Source organism: Malaclemys terrapin, chromosome 9, assembly GCF_027887155.1.
Source record: "Malaclemys terrapin pileata isolate rMalTer1 chromosome 9, rMalTer1.hap1, whole genome shotgun sequence".
NCBI classification, from domain to species: Eukaryota; Metazoa; Chordata; order Testudines; family Emydidae; genus Malaclemys; species Malaclemys terrapin.
Genome location: NC_071513.1, coordinates 98,575,704 through 98,598,061, shown reverse-complemented (window position 1 = coordinate 98,598,061; position 22,358 = coordinate 98,575,704). Strand labels below are relative to the sequence as shown.

At 58.0% G+C, this 22,358-nt stretch overlaps 1 protein-coding gene and 3 non-coding genes across 8 annotated transcripts in view; all 4 read left to right on the top strand.

Annotated features, from left to right (window-relative positions):
* The window catches only part of EIF4G1 (eukaryotic translation initiation factor 4 gamma 1), a 46,016-nt gene extending 24,574 nt beyond the window's left edge, over window positions 1-21,442 (top strand). For 2 of the 5 annotated variants that reach the window (XM_054039049.1, XM_054039050.1), the window contains exons 9-32: window positions 4,235-5,089; window positions 5,303-5,391; window positions 5,728-5,923; window positions 6,793-6,947; window positions 8,945-9,064; window positions 9,349-9,522; window positions 9,609-9,806; window positions 10,171-10,317; window positions 10,419-10,655; window positions 11,078-11,182; window positions 12,184-12,340; window positions 14,112-14,212; window positions 14,972-15,074; window positions 15,198-15,300; window positions 15,978-16,237; window positions 16,381-16,496; window positions 16,916-17,088; window positions 17,380-17,505; window positions 17,626-17,707; window positions 18,916-19,014; window positions 19,240-19,374; window positions 19,679-19,760; window positions 20,040-20,180; window positions 20,416-21,442. In XM_054039049.1, coding sequence (XP_053895024.1) covers window positions 4,235-5,089; window positions 5,303-5,391; window positions 5,728-5,923; window positions 6,793-6,947; window positions 8,945-9,064; window positions 9,349-9,522; window positions 9,609-9,806; window positions 10,171-10,317; window positions 10,419-10,655; window positions 11,078-11,182; window positions 12,184-12,340; window positions 14,112-14,212; window positions 14,972-15,074; window positions 15,198-15,300; window positions 15,978-16,237; window positions 16,381-16,496; window positions 16,916-17,088; window positions 17,380-17,505; window positions 17,626-17,707; window positions 18,916-19,014; window positions 19,240-19,374; window positions 19,679-19,760; window positions 20,040-20,180; window positions 20,416-20,597 — 4,136 coding nt within the window. In that variant the 3' untranslated portion in view covers window positions 20,598-21,442. The remainder of the gene's footprint in view (window positions 1-4,234; window positions 5,090-5,302; window positions 5,392-5,727; window positions 5,924-6,792; window positions 6,948-8,944; window positions 9,065-9,348; window positions 9,523-9,608; window positions 9,807-10,170; window positions 10,318-10,418; window positions 10,656-11,077; window positions 11,183-12,183; window positions 12,341-14,111; window positions 14,213-14,971; window positions 15,075-15,197; window positions 15,301-15,977; window positions 16,238-16,380; window positions 16,497-16,915; window positions 17,089-17,379; window positions 17,506-17,625; window positions 17,708-18,915; window positions 19,015-19,239; window positions 19,375-19,678; window positions 19,761-20,039; window positions 20,181-20,415) is intronic. The other 3 variants (XM_054039054.1, XM_054039053.1, XM_054039052.1) reach the window with 3 other exon arrangements.
* On the top strand, window positions 5,461-5,537 carry LOC128843844 (small nucleolar RNA SNORD66). The gene has a single exon (XR_008446368.1). It is a non-coding gene; the product is annotated as a small nucleolar RNA SNORD66 (small nucleolar RNA).
* LOC128843843 (small nucleolar RNA SNORD66) lies at window positions 5,972-6,048 on the top strand. The gene has a single exon (XR_008446367.1). It is a non-coding gene; the product is annotated as a small nucleolar RNA SNORD66 (small nucleolar RNA).
* LOC128843845 (small nucleolar RNA SNORD66) lies at window positions 9,109-9,186 on the top strand. The gene has a single exon (XR_008446369.1). It is a non-coding gene; the product is annotated as a small nucleolar RNA SNORD66 (small nucleolar RNA).
* Window positions 21,443-22,358: the final 916 nt, after the last annotated feature.

Genomic DNA, 22,358 nt, shown 5'->3' with positions numbered 1-22,358 from the left:
GGCAGCCCCACACACAGCACAGGAGCTGCAGGAACTGCCACTGTGGTGTGAGTGCTGGGGCAGGACCCAATCCCACCAGGGTGCAGGATCCAACCGAAACCACCCCAGGGCAGGGCTGTAACCAGGGTGGAGCAAGCAGGTCAGCTACCCAAGGTGCAAAGCCATGGGGATGGCTCGGGATGGCGACGCCAGGTGACTTGGGCCAGCCCTGCACGGCGGGGCTCAGGGAGGGGCCACCACCTCCACCCCCGACTCATTGCAGCGGGCCACCCAGCCTGTCTCAGTTGGGGGGGCGCAACCAAAAAATGGGGCAGTCTGTGCGCCGCGCCCCCCCTCTCCCTCCTGCAGGCTTGCAGGCCCTGGGTGCTAAAATGCCTAGTTACGGCTCTGCCCCAGGGCCTCCTCCCCCAGACTGTTTACTGGGTTGTGACAAGCCATAGGCATTTACAAGTGGGTCCGAGCCCAGAAGCGTTGAGAACCACTGGTCTAAGTGACTGTTGTGTTGTTTCACTAGAGGTCAGACTTGTGGGGTGTCATTGCCGATGTGCTCAAAGAAATCTAATAGATTAGCAAGGCACAGCTTTTCCCTGCAGAGTCTGGTTTCTACCAATTTGTCCAGTGCTGAAGTTCGGCGTAACAGCCGGGGTCTCCTCTGGAGCCCGGTTTAAAAATCAGCACTATATTAGCTACCTTCATCATCTGGTACAGAGGTGATTTCAGTGATAGGTTACATGTTACAGACAGTAGTTCCGCAATTTCATTTGAGTTCCTTCAGATCTCTTGGGTGAATCCCATCTCGTCCTGGTGAGTCATTGATAAACTAAACAGTAATCTGGTCTTAAACCTCTCCTACTGGCACATCGATTTGGGACGGTGCTTTAGATTTGTTACCCACATCAGAGCTATCCTTTTGGGGCATCTTCTGCCAGATCCTCTGTGGTGAAGACTGATGCAAAGAATTCAGTTAGCTTCTCTTGTCTTCCTTGAGTGCTGCTTTAACACATCTGGTGTCTGACTCTTTGGCAGGCTTCCTGCTTCTCACGCAGTTGTTTTTTTGCATCTTTAGCAAGTTGCTTCTCAAATTCTTTCCTGGCCAGACTACTTCTACTTTTACATTTTACTTGCCAGAGTTTGTGCTGCTTTTTTTATTTTTATTTTTTATATGGAGATAGGTTTATCTCATAGAACTGGAAGGGATCTCGAAAGGCTATTGAGTCCAGCCCCCTGCGTTCACTAGCAGGACCAAGTACTGATTTTTGCCCCAGATCCCAAAGTGGCCCCCTCAAGGATTGAACTCACAACCCTGGGTTTAGCAGGCTAACGCTTGAACCACTGAGCTATCCCTCCCTCCCTGTTTTTCTCACTGGGATTTGATTGGTTGATTGATTTTTAATTTGGGGTATACATTTAGTCTGAGCCTCTATTAAGGTGTGTTGAAAGTTGTCTCCATGCTGCTTGCAGGCATTTTATCTTCGTTCTCTTTTTAATTTCCCTCTAACTACCATCCTCATTCCTGTGTAGTTCCCTTTTTTAAAGTTAAATGTTACTATGGTGGATACAGTAGTGGGGTGAAAAGATCAGACGGATAAGACACTTACAGGATCCTGCGACGATGCAGACAATCAGCCCAAGTCTGCAGGGGAAAAGTTGTGCCTTGCTAATCTATTAGAATTCTTTGAGCATGTCAGCAAGAGTGCATCCCGGCAATGACACCCCACAAGTCTGACCTCCAGTGAAATAACGCAACAGTCACTTGTAAATGTTTATGGCTTATCACAACCCAGTAAATAGTTGTCACGGAGTATTGGGGGACTCAGGGCCCTGCACCCCCGGCTTCCTGCGATTCACCATGACTCTCAGCCAGCCAGTAAAGCAGAAGGTTTATTTGGATGACAGGAATACAGTCCAAGACAGGTCTTGCAGGCACAGACAACAGGGACCCCCTCAGTTAGGTCCATCTTGGGGTCCCCGGGCATTCCAGCCCAGCCCCCCTTGGGAGGTCAGAGCCATCTCTCCCCCCAGCCCTCTCTCCCTGCCTGCTTCCAGCCCTCTCCTTTCAGCGACCCCTCCCACAGCCTTTGTTCAGTTTCCCGGGCTAAGGAGTCGCCTCCCCTTCAACCCCTTCCTGGGTTCTCATGTTACACACTCAGGTATGCGCCCTCGGGCAGATCCCATCCTGCAATGCAGACTATCCCAGAACACTCCCCTGTCAGCATTCACAGACCACCGTGAGAACAGGCCCAGTTCGTCACAATAGTCTGGGGGTGGAGGCCCTGGGGCAGAGTCCTAACTAGGCATTTTAGTGCCCAGGGTGAGCAAGCATATTTGCGCCCTCTACCAGAGGCATTTGGCCAAGTAGCTGGGAAGTATCAGACACCTAGATGAACATTGCTTCACTCTGGGAACTATCGGACGCATAGATGAACATGATTTGTTGGGGGAGAGTCAACACGGCTTTTATAAAGGGAAGTCATGCCTCACCAATCTATCAGAATTCTTTGAGGGAGTTACCTACCAAACGTGGATCGGGGGATCCAGTTGACAGTGTCTCTGGATTTTCAGAAACCCTTTAACAAGGTCACGCACCAAGGCTCTTAAGGAAACTAAGTAGGGATAAGGGGGATGGTCCTCTCATGGATCAGTAACTGGTTGAAAGATAGGAGACAAAGGGTAGAAATAAATGGTCAGTTTTCACAGTGGAGAGAGGTGAACAGCAGGGTCCCCCAAGGATCTGCACTGGGTCCAGTGCTGTTCAACATTTTCATTAACGATCTGGAAGAAGGAGCAGACGGTGAAGTGGCAAAGTTTGCAGATGATACAAAATCATTCGTGTTCAAAGCTGCCTGCAAGGAATTAGAAGCTCTCACAAAACCGGGTGACGGGGCAACAAAATGGCAGATGAAATTCAATGTTGATAAGGGCAAAGTAATGCACACTGGAAAAAATAATCCCAGCTATACGTATACCCACTGTAGTAACATTTAACTTTAAAATGGGGAACTACACTGTTCTTTCCTTGTTACCACTCAAAGAGATCTTGGAGTCTCCGTAGATAGTTCTTTGTGCACTGTGCAGTAGTTTTCAGCCGTGGTCAGAAAGGTGAACAGTTAAGAACTATTAGGAAAGGGATAGAAAATAAGACAGAAAATATAATGTCTCTATATAAATCCATGGTGTGTTCACACCTTGAATACTGTGCCCAGAGGATATAGTGGAGGGGAAAAAACAAAAATTAGAGGTATGGACCAGCTTCCATACGAGGAGAGGCTAAAAGGATTAGGCAGCATAGAAAAAAGATGACCAAGGAGGGATAAGACAGAGGTCTCTAAAATCATGAATGGGGCGGAGAAAGTGAATAGGGAAGTGTTATTTACCATTTCACACCCTACAAAAACGAGGGGCACCCGATGCAATTGATAGGCAGTGAGTTTATACAAACAAGAAGTAGTATTCCTTCACAGTATGCGCAATTAACCTGTGGAACTCATTGCCACTGGATGTTATGGCCAAAAGTGTAACTGGGTTCCAAATAAAACAAAACTGGAGGACAGGTCTATCAATGGCTATTAGCCAAGATGGTCAGAGATGCAGCTCCGTGCTCTGGGTGACCCTAATCCTCTGATTATCAGAAGCAGGAGAGGAAGATGAGTGGATCACTTCATAATTGCTCTGTTCTGTACACTCCCCTTGAAGCCGTGGTGTGGGCGACTGTCGGAGACTGGGCATAATGGCCCATGGTCTGACCTCTTGTGATCTGATGTGGCACTGAAGCCTTGTATGTGATTCCCAGCTTCACTCCAGTGCCTCTTTAGAGCCCAGTCTCCCGCATGCTGTGCTCCAGCACAGTCGCTGACTGCGGGTGTATTTGTTAGCAGTTCAGCCCCTTGATGCCTGATCTCCGCTGTCTGCTGCAACCCCCTTGCTCCTGTGGGGCAGGACCCTCCTTCGTCTCCATAGACATTGGCCCTCTGTTCCTTCTCCTCCTCCTCCTCCTCGCTGCTGTTTCCTCCTGTCTCTTCCTGCTCCTCTCACTGGCGCCTTTGTTCTTCCGCCTTTATCCGGTGCTTTAACCAACCCTGCTTCCTTGGCTTCCCCCCGTGACCCTGAGCCCCTCCCTCGTCTGTGGCAGCCAGCTGACCCCCGATAGCCCACCTGTGCCCCCAGCTCCACGGATTGGCCCGGGGAGGCGAGCTTTCCCTGGGCACCGCTAACGCCCCGTCTCCCTTCTTTGCAGATGACCGCCCAAAGCCTGTCCCGGTTGTAAGTAAACCTGTCTCCCTAGAGCCAAGTAAATCAGCGTCCCCGTCTCCCCCGCCCCCGCTGATCGCCGAGGTAGAGCCTGTGCTGCTGGCCCCGGTGCCGCTGGTGCCGCTGGAGAGCCCAGTGGACGTGGACACTAAAGCGGAGCTGGCTGAGGCTCCTGCAGACGCACACGAACCTCTTAAAGCCACCACTACAGTGCCAGGGGGCATGGAGCAGCCCGAGGAAGCCCCTGCCTTGGACACAGAGCCCCAGGAGGAGGCAGCTGCCACCCCTGTCCCGGAAGCCCCTGCCCAACCGGTGCTGGTAGAAACACAAAAGGAGGTGGCACCCGTGGAGGAGGTGGCACCCGTGGAGGTGGCACCCCCGGAGGAGGTGCCCCTGGAGGAGGAGCTGCCAGCTAAGCCTGCTGCTCCTCCCAGCCCCCCGCCCCTCCAGGAAGAGGCCTCCAGCGAGGCTGCTGTTGAATCCAATGGAGCCTTGGAGGAAACGCCAGAGCCGGTGGCCGAGCCCCCTGTGTGCCAGCCAGAGCCAGTCGTGGAGTCTCCTGTTGCCCAGCCAGAGGAGCTGGTGCTGCCCAACGGGCTGGAGGTACCTGGCAAGCAGGAGGCTGACGAGCCAGAGGAACAGCCGGAGTCGGACGTCAGCCCCATCTCGGAACCCGAGGAGGTTAAGGTGGAGGAGCCGGCCATCCTAGCCTCCCCCCCTGCAGAGGAGGAGGAGGAGGAACAGGAGGAAGAAGAGGAGTGCGAGGAGCCTCTAGAAGCACCAGAGCAGAATTCCCCGTTGGAAGCGCCTCTTTCCCAGAGCTCCGAGGAGATCATGCAAGGTGTGGGGGCTGGGGGGGGACGGGCACCCCTGGGCTAAGGATGGGGGCTCCTGGAGCAGGAAGCTCCAGGGTCGCAGGGGAATCGCTCCCTGTACTGCAGGGGGAGGGGCTCAAAATGGGGTTTGTTTGCTTCTCATTGGAGGGGTGGCCGGGGCACGTATCTCTCTGCCCCTTGCGGGGCCAGGGTCTCACTTTCCCACCTCTCCCCTCCAGTCGCCGTGTCGGTGCCAAAGAAAAAGCGGAAAATGAAGGAGCTCAACAAGAAGGAAGCCGTGGGCGACCTGCTGGATGCCTTTAAAGAGGTGGGTGTGTGGTCTTCGGAGCCAGCATGGGCACTGCGTTCCCACCCCCGCACCGCCTAGGGCTGCTGCCTCTCGTGATGAGCTCCTGTTAGTGCCATCGTGTCTGGGCCACTGATGCACCGTGATGGAACTGAGGATCTGAGCTGCAGCAGGGGCAGGGTTTGAGGGCACGGGGTAGTTGTGTGCCTAGCACTCCCTCTAACTGGGAGCTCTCTGCACTGGGGACTGCTATGGGACGGGGTATCCTGGGGGCCCTGAGTACGTTTCTAGGGTCTTGGGAGGGTCTGGCTGGGTTCCTCGCTCACTTCTTGTCTTGCTGGCTCCTTCCATTGGAAGTCTCAGATCAGCGATGGTGCCTCTGAGGTGGAGAACAAGCCCCCAGTCCCTGAGCCCAAGGAGGCCGCCCCAGCCTGCCCTCAGGAGGAGACGGAGGAGACCTGGGAAGAGAAGGAGGACAAGCTGGATCCGGAGAAGCTCAAGGCTGCAGATCAGAAGTACCAGTACAAGGAAGGTGAGCCTTCCTTCAGCCAAAGTAGGTGTCCTGCTCATTGCTTCCTTCTTGCGCTCGGACGGGCCCGGCCTACTGTGATGACATCCGCTACGAGCCATCGTGTCTGGGCCACTGACGCTCTGTGATGGAACTGAGGATCTGAGCAGGCGGGGGTTGCACTGGTGGGGTGCCGGGAGCGCGCGCCGGTCGTCCTGCTGACTTTCACTGCTCTTGGCTTTCACATCCACGTGGTCACTGTCCTGGCTCACCGGCTTCTGCAGAGACTCCACCCCAGCAGGGTCCACTAGCACCTAGCGCAGACTGGAATTGGGGGGGAGGGGGGCAGATCCATTCACAACCTGCTAGTCCAATGGGCGCTGGAGGACAGTGGGTCTTTGGGCAGGGCAGGAGCTTCAAGCTTAGGCTGCAGGTTGGGTCCTGCAGACGCCGGAACCCAAGGGGTGATGCCAGCCCTGCACGTCGGGGAGCTGGAAGAGCTGCTGGTCCCAGCATGCCCTGTGGCCTGCAGGCTTTGCCCGCTGCCTGCCCCTCTGCGGTATGTGAGGCTGCCCTGTTGTGGAGCCTTCTGATAGCCGTCGTGGCACAAGGATCTGCATCTGCCATGTTGGGTTGATGTGGGCTTGACTTCCCACATCCCCGTACATCAGGGTGGTGGGCAGAGACTGGCAGTGTCACCACTGAGCCAGGCGTGACCTTTCTCCCCACTGCAGGGGGCCCCTGGGGCCGGGCTGGGGCCAGTACCGCTCAGTGCCCGCCGTGTGGGGCTGCTCCTCTCTCCCTGCCTTGCCTGCTGCTTCTCTGCCTCCTCTTCCCGCCTTGCGACGTCCCCCGGGTGTGGGCTGTGGCTGGGAGCGATGTGGTTTTTCAGGGTGGTCTTTCCTCTGCCACAGAACAATGGAAGCCCCTGAACCCAGAGGAGAAGAAGAGATATGACCGGGAATTCCTGCTCGGGTTCCAGTTCATCTTCGCCAGCATGCAGAAACCCGAGGGGCTGCCCCAGATCAGTGATGTGGTGCTGGACAAGGTCAGTGCCACCACCAGACTGGTGAGGACCCTGGATCTACCGGCGCGAGCTTACCACCAGATGGGGGAAATGCCACTAACCGCTCTTAGTTCCATGCTTGGTCTCTCTGTGGACTCGGCTATGGCCAGAACATGAGACCCAAGTAGCTCGGGTGGTGGGATGGGCACTGGGAATGGGCATTGCCATGGCCTGGATCAGATCCCAGTGGAAATAGGTGATACCCACTGAGCCAACATTGGCCAGTAGCTGTTCTGAAGTCATCCGGTGCACTCGGGCACGTGGTGCTGGGCAGCTGAGAAAAGTGCCCAGTCTGGAATGGGCAGAGCCTCACTTGCTGCTTCTGACCCTGCCTGGGGCACTGTACAAACCACAGCAGCTCCTTGGCTGAGACATGCCAGAGGTGTCTTCCCTTGGAGTTGTCCCATCCGTGTCATCTCCCCTTGCTGCGGGAGAAGAGAACGTTGCTAAATGCAAAGTAATGGAAAACAACCCCAACTGTACGTACAAAATGATGGGGTTTAAATTAGCTGTTACCACTCGAGAGAGAGCTCTTGGGGTCACTGTGGATGGTTCTCTGAAAACATCCAATCAGTTTGCAGCGGCAGGCAAAAAAGTGAACAGAACGTTGGGCATCAATAAGAAAGGGATAGATAAGACAGAAAATATCCTATTGTCTCTGTGACGAACTGGGACTGTTCTTGCTGGGGTGTGGGAATGCTGACAGGGGAGTGTGACTAGGATGGTCTGCATCGGAGGATGGGAGTCGGCCCGAGGGAACATACCTGAGCTTGTAACATGAGAACCCAGGAGGGGGTTGGAGGTCAGGTGACTCCGGGGCCCGGGAAACTGAACAAAGGCTGTGGGAGGGGTCGCTGAAAGCAGAGTGCTGGAAGCAGGCTGGAGAGATGGCTGGGAGGCAGAGATGGCTCTGACCCCCCAAGGGGGGTGGGCTGGCATGCCCTGGGACCCCAAGCTGGACCTAACTGAGGGGGGCCCTGTTGTCTGTGCCTGCAAGACCTGTCTTGGACTGTATTCCTGTCATCCAAATAAACCTTCTGCTTTACTGGCTGGCTGAGAGTCATGGTGAATCGCAGGAAGCCGGGGGTGCAGGGCCCTGAGTCCCCCAATACTCCGTGACAGTCTCTATATAAATCCATGGTACGTCCACATTTTGAATACCGCGTGCAGATGTGGTCGCCCCATCTCTAAAAAGATATATTGGAATTGGAAAAGGTACAGAGAGAGACAACAAAAATGATTAGGGGTATGGAACAGCTTCCATGTGAGGAGAGATTAACAAGTCTGGGACGGCTCGGGAAAGAAATGACTAATGGGGGATATGATAGAGGTCTATAAAATCATGACTGGTGTGGAGGAAGTGTTATTTACTCCTCATAACACAAGAACTAGGGGTCACCAAATGAAGTAAATAGGCAGCAGGTTTAAAACAAAGATAAGGAAGTATTTCTTCATACAATGTACAGTCAACCTGTGGAACTCTTTGCCAGGGGATGTTGTGAAGGACAAGACACTAACAGGGTTCAAAAAGAGCTAGATAAGTTCATGGAGGATAGGTCCATCAATGGCTATTAGCCAGGATGGACAGGGATGGTGTCCCTAGCCTCTGTTTGCCAGAAGCTGGGAATGGGCGACGGGTGGATCACTTGATGATGACCTGTTCTGTTCATTCCCTCTGGGGCACCTGGCATTGGCCACTGTCGAAAGACAGGAGACTGGGCTAGATGGACCTTTGGTCTGATCCAGCCTGGCCGTTCTTATGAGACTGTGATCCAGCCATTTTCTTTGCTGCGCTTCCACTGGGCCCTGGTAGAGCTATATGGCCTGAGCCTTCTGGGTGCCCTGCTCCCCTCCTGGCATTGCCCCCTCGGCTGCAGTGACCCTTCTCCACTGGGCAGCCTGAGGATGTAGCTTGCCAATGGGGCCTGGTTCTGCCTTCAGCCCAGCAGACTGGGAATTCTCAGTGGGTTTTCCCCCCTCCCCCCCTTTCTGACTTGCAGGTGAATAAAACGCCTATGCGACCGCTGGACCCCATCCGCCTAAGCGGGATGAACTGCGGCCCTGACTTCACCCCTTCCTTTGCCAACCTGGGCCGTCCGTCCATGGGCAACCGGGGACCGGTAAGTGCTTCAAAGGTCACCAGCCTCCGCCTCCTTCCTGCTCGCCTGCATGATGGTCTCCTGGTTGTGCCATCGTGTCTGGGCCACTGATGCTCTGTGATGGAACCGAGGATCTGAACGGGCCCAGGAGCCTTTGCGGGTGCCATCGGCCCATCTGGCTTGTTCTTACAGTGAGAGCTGGATACAGACCCGTTGCATGGGGTGCAAAGCCCCGAGTCTGCCAGCCAGTGGCATGTGGGGAGATGAGAAGGGAAGTGCTGATGTCTCCTCTTCCTCCTCCTCAGCCCGCAGGGTTGGGTCCGCGCCGCTCGCAGCAGAGCCAGAGGAAAGAACCCCGGAAAATCATCGCCACGGTGTCCCTGAACGAGGACATCAAGCTCAACAAGGCTGAGAAGGCCTGGAAGCCCAGCAGCAAGCGGGCTGCCGAGGAGGAGGATCCTGACAACATCAAGACGCAGGTGGGTATGGAGGAGCTGTGGGAAGCCAGGGGGCTTGGGGCGGACGGGGCCGGCGCTCACTCACCGTGTCTGGGGCGTCCCTGCAGGACCTGTTCCGGCGCGTGCGCAGCATCCTGAACAAGCTGACGCCGCAGATGTTCCAGCAGCTGATGAAACAGGTCACGGAGCTGTCCATTGACACCGAGGAGCGGCTCAAGGGCGTCATTGACCTCATCTTCGAGAAGGCCATCTCCGAGCCAAACTTCTCCGTTGCCTATGCCAACATGTGCCGTTGCCTTATGGGGGTGAGTGCCCTGAGGGCTCAGCTCCTCCGAGCTCTGTGTGCCCTGGCACCTTCCCGCCACAGAAATCAGAGCCTCTTAGAGCCTTTGTGGAGCCGGGACCCCCATCTTACAGGTGGGGAAACTGAGGCACCGTGGGGGTCAGAGGGATTTCTAGGAGGTGGCAGAGCTGGGGATGGATGGAAGCCACGAGTCCAGGCTCCCAACTCTAATGGCTCAGACACTGCACCTTGCGTGGGGTGCAGCTGGCAGCTGTCCCCTTGTTGGGCTGGAGCAGGACTGGCTGCGGGGGATGAGGGTATAGGGCTGGTTGGCCAGCCTGGTGGGTATTACCCCCCCTCATCTCTGGTCCTGTCCCTCCCTGCAGCTGAAAGTCCCCACGACTGACAAGCCGGCGGTGACCGTGAACTTCCGCAAGCTGCTACTGAACCGCTGCCAGAAGGAGTTTGAGAAGGACAAGGACGACGATGAGATCTTTGAGAAGAAGCAGAAGGAGATGGACGACGCTGCTGCCGTGAGTGGGGCTGTTCCCAGGGGGCAGGGGGGCGAGGTGTGATCGGGAGCAGCGGGGTGCGGCTCTCCTGGCTAAACCCCGCTCTCCTCCCCTCCCCACAGCCGGAGGAGAAGGCTCGCCTGAAGGAGGAGCTGGACGATGCGCGGGACAAGGCCAGGAGGCGCTCTCTGGGGAACATCAAGTTCATCGGGGAGCTCTTCAAGCTGAAGATGCTGACGGAGGCCATCATGCACGACTGCGTGGTCAAGCTGCTCAAGAACCATGACGAGGAGTCGCTCGAGTGCCTGTGCCGCCTGCTCACCACCATTGGCAAGGACCTGGACTTCGAGAAAGCCAAGGTAACCTGCCGCCCTCTCCCCCCAGCTTCCCTGCCCTGGGCCTGTCGGTCAGGGTGCCCAGGAGAGCCAGGGAGCACCGGAAAGCAGGGCGTGTGGCAGCAGCTGTCCCTACAGCCTGCTTCACCTTGCTCAGTGGCCTAGGACTGTAGGGTACCAGGCGTTGCCCTTCAGAGCCATGCTGGCCCTGGCACCCCATTGCAGGGCGGGTTGTTGATGCTGCCTATGGGGGGCTCTGGAGAGGGGCAGGGAGCTTGTGTGGGGCTGAGCTGTTGGGGAGTCCGTGCCTCCCCCAGGCGACCGGTGCCCCGGGACGCTGCACTTGCAGCCCTAGCGCAGGGAGCCGTGGGGCCCTGGCATGCTGCCATGCCAGGCGTGGGGAGGGCATGGTGGTGACTGGGGTAACGCTGTCTCCCCTCGTGCAGCCCAGAATGGATCAGTATTTCAACCAGATGGATAAGATCATTAAGGAGAAGAAAACGTCGTCTCGAATTCGCTTCATGCTGCAGGATGTGATTGACCTCAGGCGGGTAAGGTGCCAGCCTTGCCCCTGGATAGGCGGGCATGACCCTCCCGGGTAAGGGACGTGCACACACAGGTAGATGAGTGCCAGCCCCACCCCCATGTCCTCAGGATAGACGGGGGCATGACCCTGCTGGGTTGGGTGAAGTACACATCCCTCCTCCAGTCTTGGGATAGATGGGTGTCAAGCCCACACCCCTCCCCTCCCCCTGGATCCATGGGGCCAGCCTTGCCTCTTGGATAGACAGGCATGACCGTGGCGGGTAAGGTGCGTGCCCCGCCCCCTTCCCGGCAGGAGGGCTTCAGCTCAAAGGCTTTGGAATCCACACCCGTACCGTGACCTCTGCTCCCAGCTAGTGACCCCTGTTGCTGGGGTCCCACGTGGCAAACGCAGCCCCTGCTAGCCTCTGGGCCTTGGCTAGAATCCCTCCAGCAGCTGTTTGATGCAGGGAGGCTCCCGATTCTGAACCGCTCTGCACCAAAGGCTGCTGCAAACAAACCCCGAGAGCCAGGCAGAGGGGGGCACGGCGGGGTCTGGCATAGAGCAGCGCTGTGGCCATCAAACCCACAGCTCTACTCTCTCTCCCCCTGGGTTGGTTGGCATTGTGTAGCCCCCACCCCTCCAGAGATGTGTGGGTGGCATGCCACCTGGTACTGGCCTGGGAAAACAGCAGGAGGCTGTCTGGGCCGGTGAGTGGAGCTGGAGAGAGTCCATGAAGGCTGCCCCCCTGCTGGAGGGGGGCCGGGGGGGCGGGAAATCAATGCCTGGCTGCGATGGCAACGGGCTCTGGATTCGAAGGCAGGTAGCTGAGGCAGCGTGTGGGTGGAACTGTGTCTGTGCGGAGTGAGCCCCTGGCGGGGTGCCGGATGCTGGAGAATCCTATGCCAACGTGGCCCATCTGGCCATTCCAGTCCTGCACAGATGGGAAGGCAGTGCGTAGACCGCCCGGTGGATCCTTTCCCCCTCCCGCAGCCGCTGTAACCCCCGCTCTCCCTGTGCCCTTTGCAGAATAACTGGGTGCCGCGGCGAGGGGACCAGGGCCCTAAAACCATCGACCAGATCCACAAGGAGGCGGAGATGGAGGAGCATCGGGAGCACATCAAAGTGCAGCAGCTCATGTCAAAGCAGGACAAGAGGAGAGGGCCTCCTGGTTCCTCATCTGGAGGTGAGAGGCCTGTGAGCTTCTTGGAGCACCTTGCTGAGTCCCCATGGCCCTGGCCAGGGGGACAGGCAAACCATGTCGAGTGCTGGGATCGGGGGGCTCATAGAATCATAGAATATCAGGGTTGGAAGGGACCTCAGAAGGTCATCTAGTCCCACCCCCTGCTCAAAGCAGGACCAATTCCCAACTAAATCATCCCAACCAGGGCTTTGTCAAGACGGGCCTTAAAAACCTCTAAGGAAGGAGATTCCACCACCTCCCTAGGTAACGCATTCCAGTGCTTCACCACCCTCCTAGTGAAAGTGTTTCCTAATATCCAACCTAGACCTCCCCCACTACAACTTGAGACCATTGCTCCTTGTTCTGTCATCTGCCACCACTGAGAACAGCCGAGCTCCATCCTCTTTGGAACCCTCCCTCAGGTAGTTGAAGGCAGCTATCAAATCCCCCCTCATTCTTCTCCTCTGGAGACTAAACAATCCCAGTTCCCTCAGCCTCTCCTCATAAGTCATGTGCTCCAGACCCCTAATCATTTTTGTTGCCCTCTGCTGGACTCTTTCCAATTTTTCCACATCCTCCTTGTAGTGTGGGGCCCAAAACTGGACACAGTACTCCAGATGAGGCCTCACCAATGTCGAATAAAGGGGAACTATCACGTTCCTTGATCTGCTGGCAATGCCCCTACTTATACAGCCCAAAATGCCGTTAGCCTTCTTGGCAACAAGGGCACACTGTTGACTCGTATCCAGCTTCTCGTCCACTGTGACCCCTAGGTCCTTTTCTGCAGAACTGCTTCCTAGCCATTCAGTCCCTAGTCTGTAGCAGTGCATAGGATTCTTCCGTCCTAAGTGCAGGACTCTGCACTTGTCCTTGATGAACCTCATCAGGTTTTTTTTGGCCCAATCCTCTAATTTGTCTAGGTCCCTCTGTATCCGATCCCTATACTCTAGGGTATCTACCACGCCTCCCCGTTTAGTGTCATCTACAAACTTGCTGAGAGTGCAATCCACGCCATCCTCCAGATCATTAATAAAGACATTAAACAAAACCGACCCCAGGACCGACCCCTGGGGCACTCCGCTTGAAACCGGCTGCCAACTAGACATGGAGCCATTGAGCACTACCCGTTGAGCCCGACGATCTAGCCAGCTTTCTATCCACCTTACAGTCCATTCATCCAGCCCCTACTTCTTTAACTTGGCGGCAAGAATACTGTGGGAGACCGTATCAAAAGCTTTGCTAAAGTCAAGGAATAACACATCCACTGCTTTCCCCTCATCCACAGAGCCAGTTATCTCATCATAGAAGGCAATTAGGTTAATCAGGCACGACTTCCCCTTGGTGAATCCATGCTGACTGTTCCTGATCACTTTCCTCTCCTCGAAGTGTTTCAGAATTGATTCCTTGAGGACCTGCTCCATGATTTTTCCAGGGACTGAGGTGTGGCTGACTGGCCTGTAGTTCCCCGGATCCTCCTTCTTCCCTTTTTGACCCTGCTGCTCCCAGGGTCTCAGGCCTGTGACATTTACAGACTGGTTTGAATGGTTCACCCTTTCTACATGCCCACCTGGGGCTCTTGGGGATGGCTGATAGCCCTCGCCCCAGGAGACCCAGAGCACCCGCTGGGGCAGGGTCCCATGTTCCTGTGGGCCTGGGGCTGCCTGCTTCTCAGGTCCTGGCTCTGCCCTGTGAGCGTGATGTGGGGGGTCTGTATCTCTCAGTGGTGCTGGGGATGGCTGGTGACCTTGGCCTGGTCTGTCCCTGTGCCGTACAGGTGGGCGAGGGAGCCAGGTTGCAGATGATGGCTGGAACACTGTCCCCATCAGCAAGGGCAACAGGCCTATTGACACCAGCCGGATAACCAAGATCACAAAGGTGAGTGGGGTGGGGATGGGGGCGAGCGTTGGTGGTGTCTGGGGGAAGGGAGCTCTCTTCAGCCACAGAACTGGGCTCCAGTCTCAATTTTCCTTTACATGGTCCTAGTCCTTATGCTTATAAAGCTTTGAAAACGTGCTGGCGTGTAACCGATGTCGATGTCTGCAGACAGCCTGAATCGATAGCTGTGAGACGGATGACCGGCTCTATTCAGCCCAATTGGGTGTTAACTCTGAAACCCAAAGAGGGCACACTGAATGCCACCATTAACTGTTTTGCTGGGGATCATCTCAACAGAAAAGTCCAGCTCCTACTTACCCTTCGGTCCAGGCCGCTTCCCCAGGAGCGCTGAGCACATAGTGCCAGTGATAACGAATACTGAGCAGCTGCCGCATTGGCTGGGCTGTTCCACCTCCTAGCAACCCCCCGAAGTGCAGCTGCTGTGGAATGACTAGAGCAGTGCCAGATCAGAGGCTTTGCTGCAGGATCTAGGGCCAGCTTGATTCGGGGCGCACGGCCGCCTGCCCGTAGGCTGCGTGGGCTCTTGGGTGAGCAGCATGGTCCCAAACCGCCTGGGAGCCCAGCTCTGGGTGGATGCTGTGTGTCTGGCAAGGCCTTTCCCTGCTGGGCTCTGAGCCCTGTGTGCTGGCATGTTCCCTCCCCACCGTCTGCCAGCTCCTTTCGGCGGGGGGGAGGCGGGGCGTAGTGCTAGACAAGAAACAACTCGAGCCAGCTCCGTGTCGGTTTCTCTCTCTGCAGCCTGGATCGATCGACTCCAATAATCAGCTGTTTGCACCTGGTGGGCGTCTGAGCTGGGGGAAGGGCAGCAGCGGGGGATCTGGTGCCAAGCCTGCTGACTCAGGTACGTGAGCAGTGCTCGCCGGCTCTGTGGCGGGGGGAGCCTGGTGCCTGGGTGGTCTGTCTCAGAAATGGGGGGGGGGTGCTGTGCCCACACACAGTTCTGACTTCTGTTCTCTGTTCCCAGCTTCTGATGCCACCCGGCCAGCCACTAGCACCTTGAATCGCTTCTCAGCCCTGCAGCAGTCGACCCCCGCGGAGAGCCTGGATTCCCGGCGCGTGGTACAGAGGTGAGTCCCAGGAGCCCGTTGGGCTGTTGGCCGTGCGGCCGCCAGGGCCTGGTGAGTGTGTTTTGGGTGATCTCCTGCTATTCCCAGGCACGGGGCTGCGCACGGACTGGGGACAGAGCCCCTAACACACAGCGAGGGCCTGGCAGTCCCAGGCGTGTGGGGGGACGCTGCTGGAGCAGAGCTTTGGAGAGGCCAAGAGCCAGTGGGGCGCTGCTGGCTGACATATCCCCTGACCCTGCTGCACCTCTGGGAGACAGGAGCTCCTCTCTACCACCTGCAGCTGCTACTCATTCAGCCATGGGGTGGGGCAGGTGGGAGAGGCCCGTGGGGTGGGGGGAATGCTGCTCGGTGCCAGGCCCGTGGGAGATACCAAGCCTCAGATAGGCAGTGCCACAAAAATCAGACGACAAACCCGGGGCGCTACCAGGATGATGCAGGAGCTGCTGAGAAGGAGGCTCTCACATCTGCAGAGAAGGGGATGGGGGGACACACAACAGGGAGCCAGGCAAGGCTTTAAAACCCCAGGAGAGGGCCGGGCGCCGGAGCCTTCTCGCCCTGGGTTCAGGAGGGTGGGGAAGCAGCATGTGCAGTCAGGAGAGCAGAGAGTTGTTGGGGAAGGGGGGGCCCGCTAGAGTACTGGGGGTGCTTCACCTACTTTGCCCCCCACCTCTCCCCAGGAGCAGCTCCAGCCGGGATCGGTCGGAGAAGGCCGGAGAGCGAGGGGAGCGGTTTGAGCGTGAGCGCTTGGAGAGGGGTGACCGCTTGGAGCGCCCCGACAGGGGGGAGCGGGCAGACAGGAACCGGCCCCCCATCACCAAGCGGAGCTACAGCAAGGAGACGGAGGACAGGAGCCGGGAGCGCGAGAGGCAGGGAGCCCAGGAGGCCGTCCGGAAGGTTTCCAGCATGACGGAGGAGCGGGACAGGAGCAGGGAGCCAGGTGAGAAGCGGGACTGGCACGGTGCTGAGAGCGGGAGGCGGTGCCCAACGCCCAAGTCCTGTCAAGGGCCTGGCTGTCCGCCCTCGGCTGGGGCATCCACCCCACAGCCCAGCCATGCTGATGGGATCTCTCCCTCTGCACAGTTAAGCGAGAGCCGGCGCCCCCTGCGGCCCCCGCCAAGCCAGCGCTGTCAGAGGAGGAGCTGGAGAAGAAATCCAAGGCCATCATTGAAGAGTACCTGCATATCAACGACATGAAGGTGAGAACTGGTACAGGGGAGGCAGGGGCGGCCCCTGGCCTGTCCCTCGGGAGGAGCATTGCACGCGGCCCCTGGCCTGCGCTCGGGGCCCTGTGTTCCTGTGACGCCTGCAGCCTGGGAACTGGCAGCAGAATTACAAGTGATAATGATCTTTCCTTTTAACAGTAAAGGTGGATGGGGTCAGGGCTGGCTAGGCGGGGCGGCGGGTAGGGCTGGGAGCTGTCCGCCCTTTGCTGGGGACCAGGAGCAAGCATAGGGCCGTTCTGAGCCATTCCAGTCTACCCCGTAGCAGATGCTGCAGTGTGTGCAAGAGGGTGGGACCAGGGCGGTGCTGAGCCCTCTCTCCCCCTGCAGGAGGCGCTGCGGTGGGGGTGGAAAGGTGGGACCAGGGCGGTGCTGACCCCTCTCTCCCCCTGCAGGAGGCGCTGCAATGTGTGCAGGAGCTGGCCTGCCCCTCCCAGCTCTATGTCTTTGTGCGGAATGGCATTGAGTCCACGCTGGAGAGGAGCATGATCGCCCGCGAGCACATGGGGCTGCTGCTGTACCAGCTGGTGAAAGCAGGAAACCTCACCAAGGAGCAGTACTACAAAGGGTAAGGGGGCCCCCACGCCTAGGGAAGGGTCTGTAGCCAGAGGTCTGTAGCCAGGAGGCTTTTGTCCCTCCTAGGGCTGCTGAATCAGGGTTGGGGGCCTGGCTGGTCCCATGGGCAGGGGTGGGATTTGCTCCCCTGCTCCAACCTGCGCTCTGCCCCTCTGGCTCGCTCCGCAGACACCCCTGGGCTGGCAGGGAGACACGGCACCCATGCTGCCAGCCCTGAGCTGTGGGCTCCTGGAAGCTGCCCCTCCCTGCTGATCCGCCCGGCCCTCCTCTGCTTCCCTCGCAGGGTGCACGACATCCTGGAGATCGCTGAGGACATGGAGATCGACATCCCGCACATCTGGCTCTACCTGGCCGAGCTGATCACCCCCATCCTGCGGGAGGGGGGCATCCCCATGGAGGAGCTCTTCAGGTGAGCAGCTCCCTGCGCCGCTGGCCTTCCAGGCCCTGCTCCTGGGCTGGGAGGGGAACGTAACCAGGCGCGTGGCTGGCTGCGTAACGAGGAGCTGACCCGTGTCTTTGTGCCCTGCAGAGAGATTGCCAAGCCCCTGGTGCCCATTGGCAAGGCCAGCACCCTCTTGCTGGAGATCCTGGGGTTGCTGTGCAAGGGGATGGTAAGTGCCGCCCCCATGCCCGTCTGCTCACTTGACCCTGCTAGTGGGGACCGAGAGCCACGTCCGTGGCAGAGGGAGCTGGTGTCTGCATGTAACACCTGAGCCCAGGCCCCCAGCCCCCACCTCTCCTGTCTGGCTCCGGGGCACTGCCCCTCCCCCCCTGCAGTCCTCATCCCTCCTGTCTGGCTCTGGGGTGCGGCCCTGATTTCCCCAGTCCCTCCTTTCTGGCTCTGCTCTGGCCCTGCTCCCTGTGACCTCGCTGCTGTAGGGATGTTTGGAGTCGGAGGAAGCTGCAGATAGGGATCTGGGGGTCATAGTGGATCACAAGCTAAATATGAGTCAACAGCATAACGCTGTTGCAAAAAAAGCAAACGTCATTCTGGGATGTATTAGCAGGAGTGTTGTAAGCAAGACACGAGAAGTCATTCTTCCGTTCTACTCTGCGCTGATTAGGCCTCAACTGGAGTATTGTGTCCAGTTCTGGGCGCCACATTTCAGGAAAGATGTGGACAAATTGGAGAAAGTCCAGAGAAGAGCAACAAAAATGATTAACGGTCTAGAAAACGTGAACCCTGTGAGGGAAGACTGAAATAAATGGATTTGTTTAGTCTGGAGAAGAGAAGACTGAGGGGGGACATAAATTTTCAAGTACATAAAAGGTTGTTACAAGGAGGAGGGAGAAGAATTGGCCTTAACTTCTGAGGATAGGACAAGAAGCAACGGGCTTAAATTGCAGGAAGGGCGGTTTAGGTTGGACATTAGGAAAAACTTCCTAACTGGCAGGGTGGTTAAGCACTGGAATAAACTGCCCAGGGAGGTTGTGGAATCGCCATCATTGGAGAATTTTCAGAGCAGGTTGGACAAACACCTGTCAGGGATGGTCTAGATAATACTTAATCTTGCCTGAGTGCAGGAGACTGGACTAGACGACCTCTCGAGGTCCCTTCCAGTTCTGTGATTCTATGTCCGAGTGCAGGCTCCAAGCTTTGCCCTGCGGCTCTGACTCCGCGGTGCAGCCCCGATCTGGGCCACGTGGAGACACTTCCTGCTGCAGAGTGTCTCTCCCACCCCCCACCCCCAGGCAGTCCCCTCCTCCAGCTGGGTACAGCTCGCTCTGTCCTCCCAAGCCTCGGAAAGGGGTAGTTTGAGCCTGCCTGGGAAGCCTGACGACAGGAGAGCTCTCTGTTCCCCACCGTCCCCCTTTGCAGAGCCACAAGAAGGCAGGGACGCTGTGGAGAGAGGGTGGCCTGAGCTGGAAGGAGTTCCTGCCCGAGGACCAGGATGTGAACAAGTTTGTCACGGAGCAGGTGAGCGGGGCTGGACCCTCTCCAGGACTCGGGGGGAGGGGGGGGAGCTGCCCCTTGGCTGGCTTTGGAGTTCTGGGTGCTGGAGGACCCAGCAGGGAGCGACCTGACGCTGAGCAGTCCGGCACCCAGCACTGCCGGCGGGATCCCCCAGCCCCGTCTCTTGGGGCGCGTCTCCCTCCTGTCGCAGCGCCGTGGCTTCCCCTCACTGGCTTCTCCCGTCCCCAGAAAGTGGAGTACACCATGGGGGACAGCTCAGACACACCCAGCCGCAAGGAGCTGACTGCCGAGGAGCTGTGCAAGCAGATGGAGAAGCTGCTGAAAGAGAACTCTAACAACCAAAGAATATACGATTGGATCGAGGTGAGTACGCTGCCCCTAGGGCCTCCCCAGCAGGGGGCACTGGGGCGCTGGCCATGGGAGGAGTCTCCAGGTACTCCAGGGGGCAAGAGCGCTGGCTGGGGGTGCGCCTGGTTACTCCAGTCCCAGTCTCTCCCAGCAGGGGGCACTGGGAGGGAGTTGGGTAGGGGCGCTGGCTGTGTCTCAAGATCGCTGCTGCTCCGTAGCTTCCCTGGGGAGGCCAGGCCTGGGGTGGGGGTGGGGGCGGGTCTCCCTCCTCCAGCGCTGTGCCTGGCTGCCCGCTCTGAAGTGTTCTCCCCCCCACCAGGCCAACCTGAGCGAGCATCAGGTCTCGTCCAACGTCTTCGTCAGGGCCCTGATGACGTCCGTGTGCCATTCGGCCATTGTCTGTAAGTAGGGAGGAGACTGCCCCGCCTCTGGGGGCCTCAGTTGGGGCCCAGACCTGCCCACGGGGGTGGCCTGAACTAGCCAGAGCCCTAGCAGCTGGGATGGGAGGAGGAAGCTGGCTGGTGCCAAGTGCAGTGGGGACCCCGTTCCTCCACCCTTCCTGGGGCTGGGCCGCAGGATCTGCTGGGAGTGGGGCAGGCGCTCTGGCCCTTGGGGCAGGGTGGGAGGAGCGGGTCTGGGGCCGCCCCCCGCCTCTCTCACTCGCTCCCCTCCCCCCGCAGTCGAGAACCCTTACCGGGTGGACACAACAGTGATCAAGAGCCGGGCCAAACTGCTGCAGAAGTACGTGAGCGAGGAGCAGAAGGAGCTGCAGGCGCTCTACGCCTTACAGGCCCTCGTGGTGAAGCTGGATCAGCCGCCGAGTGAGTGTCTCCAGCTGGCTGGGGCCCAGCTACTGGCTCCGAGAGGGCCGGGGGATGGCGGCCTGGGGAGACCAGGGAGATGGGAGGGCAGCAGTCACTCGATTCCCAGCCCATGCCCGTTGGTCAACGTGCTCTGGGGTCATGGCTTCTGTGCAGGCTGCTTGGGGTGGGATGGGGGTGCCCAGCAGGGGCTATGCCCGCGTCCCCCTGACCCCCTCTCTCGCCCTCCCCACAGACCTGCTCCGAATGTTCTTCGATGCCTTGTACGACGAGGACGTCATCAAGGAGGAAGCCTTCTACAAGTGGGAGTCGAGCAAGGACCCGGCCGAGCAGCAGGGCAAGGGGGTGGCTCTCAAGTCAGTGACGGCCTTCTTCACCTGGCTGCGGGAAGCTGAGGACGAATCGGACAACAACTGAGGAGCGGGGCCAGGGCCCCACCGGCCCGCCCCGAGGCCTGGACTCTCTTGCGCAGAGGCCGCGGGGAGCCGCCCTGCCTCCTGGACTCCCTCCTTTCCTTTTGTTTTGTTTTCGAGGCCTGTATTGGTTTGTGTCTGATGATAATAAATTGATGCTGAAGGAGGCAGGCATGCTGTGGGGCTCTGCTCCGCCCCCGTGCAGGAACCCGGATGGATTGCAGTGAGCGGGGCCAAACTCTGCAGGGTGCAAAGCACCAGAAACTCATGTCTGTTGGGGGCCGTCTCCTCCCCCCATTTATTGCTGAAATATAGAGAGATTATATATATATAAACTTATTAAATTTGGTTTGGGGACAGGACTTTGCTCTCCCGCTCCCCCATCCCCGGATCACAGCCTGCACCACAAACCTGCCGGATGGTTTTTTATTTTCAAAAAAATCATTTCAGCCCCCTCCCCCAAATCTCCCACCTCTCAGATCGGCTTGGGAGCTGCTGGGCCCGTTCCGGGGGGAGGGGGGTTCCAGCCCCCTCTGCGCCGGGCGAGCCTCCCATGGGGCCAGCTCGGCAGCTCCTGTCTCTCCCCCCCCCCCCCCCCCCCCAACACGTTTAAGGCCACAATTGTGCGAGCTAGCAAGCGGTGGCTTCATCTGCATCCCCTGTATTTATAGAGCGCCGGATGTTAACGAGCCGCACGCGTAATTATTAAAACAAGGATTCAATTACCGGTCACGTGAATTTGTAAATATTTTTTTTTTTTTTTTTGCTTTTCTTTATGGAGTATTTAATTGAAGATTTAAAGGCATCTTTTCACCTTAAACTGGAAATAAAAGAACATTGCTAAATACCGCCGCGTGTGCCGCTGTCGGATCCGGGCCTGCGTCTGCGAGGGCTCGCCTGCCGCCCCCGCAGCGCTGTGCTGAGAGCGGCTCCAGGCCAGCTAGCAAATGGGCACTCGGCAGCTACAGCCTGGCTGGAGCCGGTGCTGGCGGGATGCCCTGGATGGGATGAAGGCTCCTATGCGGCACTGTAGCCATCGCTCTTCCAGCGTAAGGATCGCCCACACAGGAGTCCGAAGAGAAGCACTTGCGGGTCTGGTCTGGAGGGAGATCCGGGAACCTCAACACGGCCCAGGAGTCCAGCGAAGACCAAGAGCTGTGGGGCAGGTGCCACCCGGGAGCAGCCTGGGTCCCTGATGGACTGTGCCCATTCTTCCTGTGGGCAAGGGGAGGGGGCAGGAAGGAAGGGGAGTGAATCCATCGCCTGCACCAGCCCTGGGAAGGGGGCTAGACTCTGAGCTCCTGCCCCCAGCCTGCAGGGGCCCCTATGTGGGAGGGCTGGGCAGAGGCAACGCAGGGGTGGTGGTGGATGGATTAATGCTAGATTATTCATAGTGTACGGCCTGAAGGGATCGTTAGCGCATCTAGTCTGACCTGTTGTAACACAGGCCATTAAATGTCACCCTATAAGCTTTGTATTGAGCCCAGTGAGTTGGCTGGCGAACCCCAGACCGTCCGGGGAGACAGCGAGAGACGGAGAATTGCCCGCCGTGCCTGGTTCTGGCTGTCAGCTTTATTCCTCAGCTGAATGGGGCTGGCTTCCGGCCGCTCGGCTGGTTCTGCCTCTGCTGCTGGCTTCGCCGCCCTGGGGGTGAGACTGGGCCATTGGGCCCTGGGGGCGGGAGGGCACTGCGGCATGGAGGGGGGAGGCCGCTGTGGCGTATTGCATTGGGGTGGGGGGAGAGGCCCTTCCCCTGGCTTTTGTG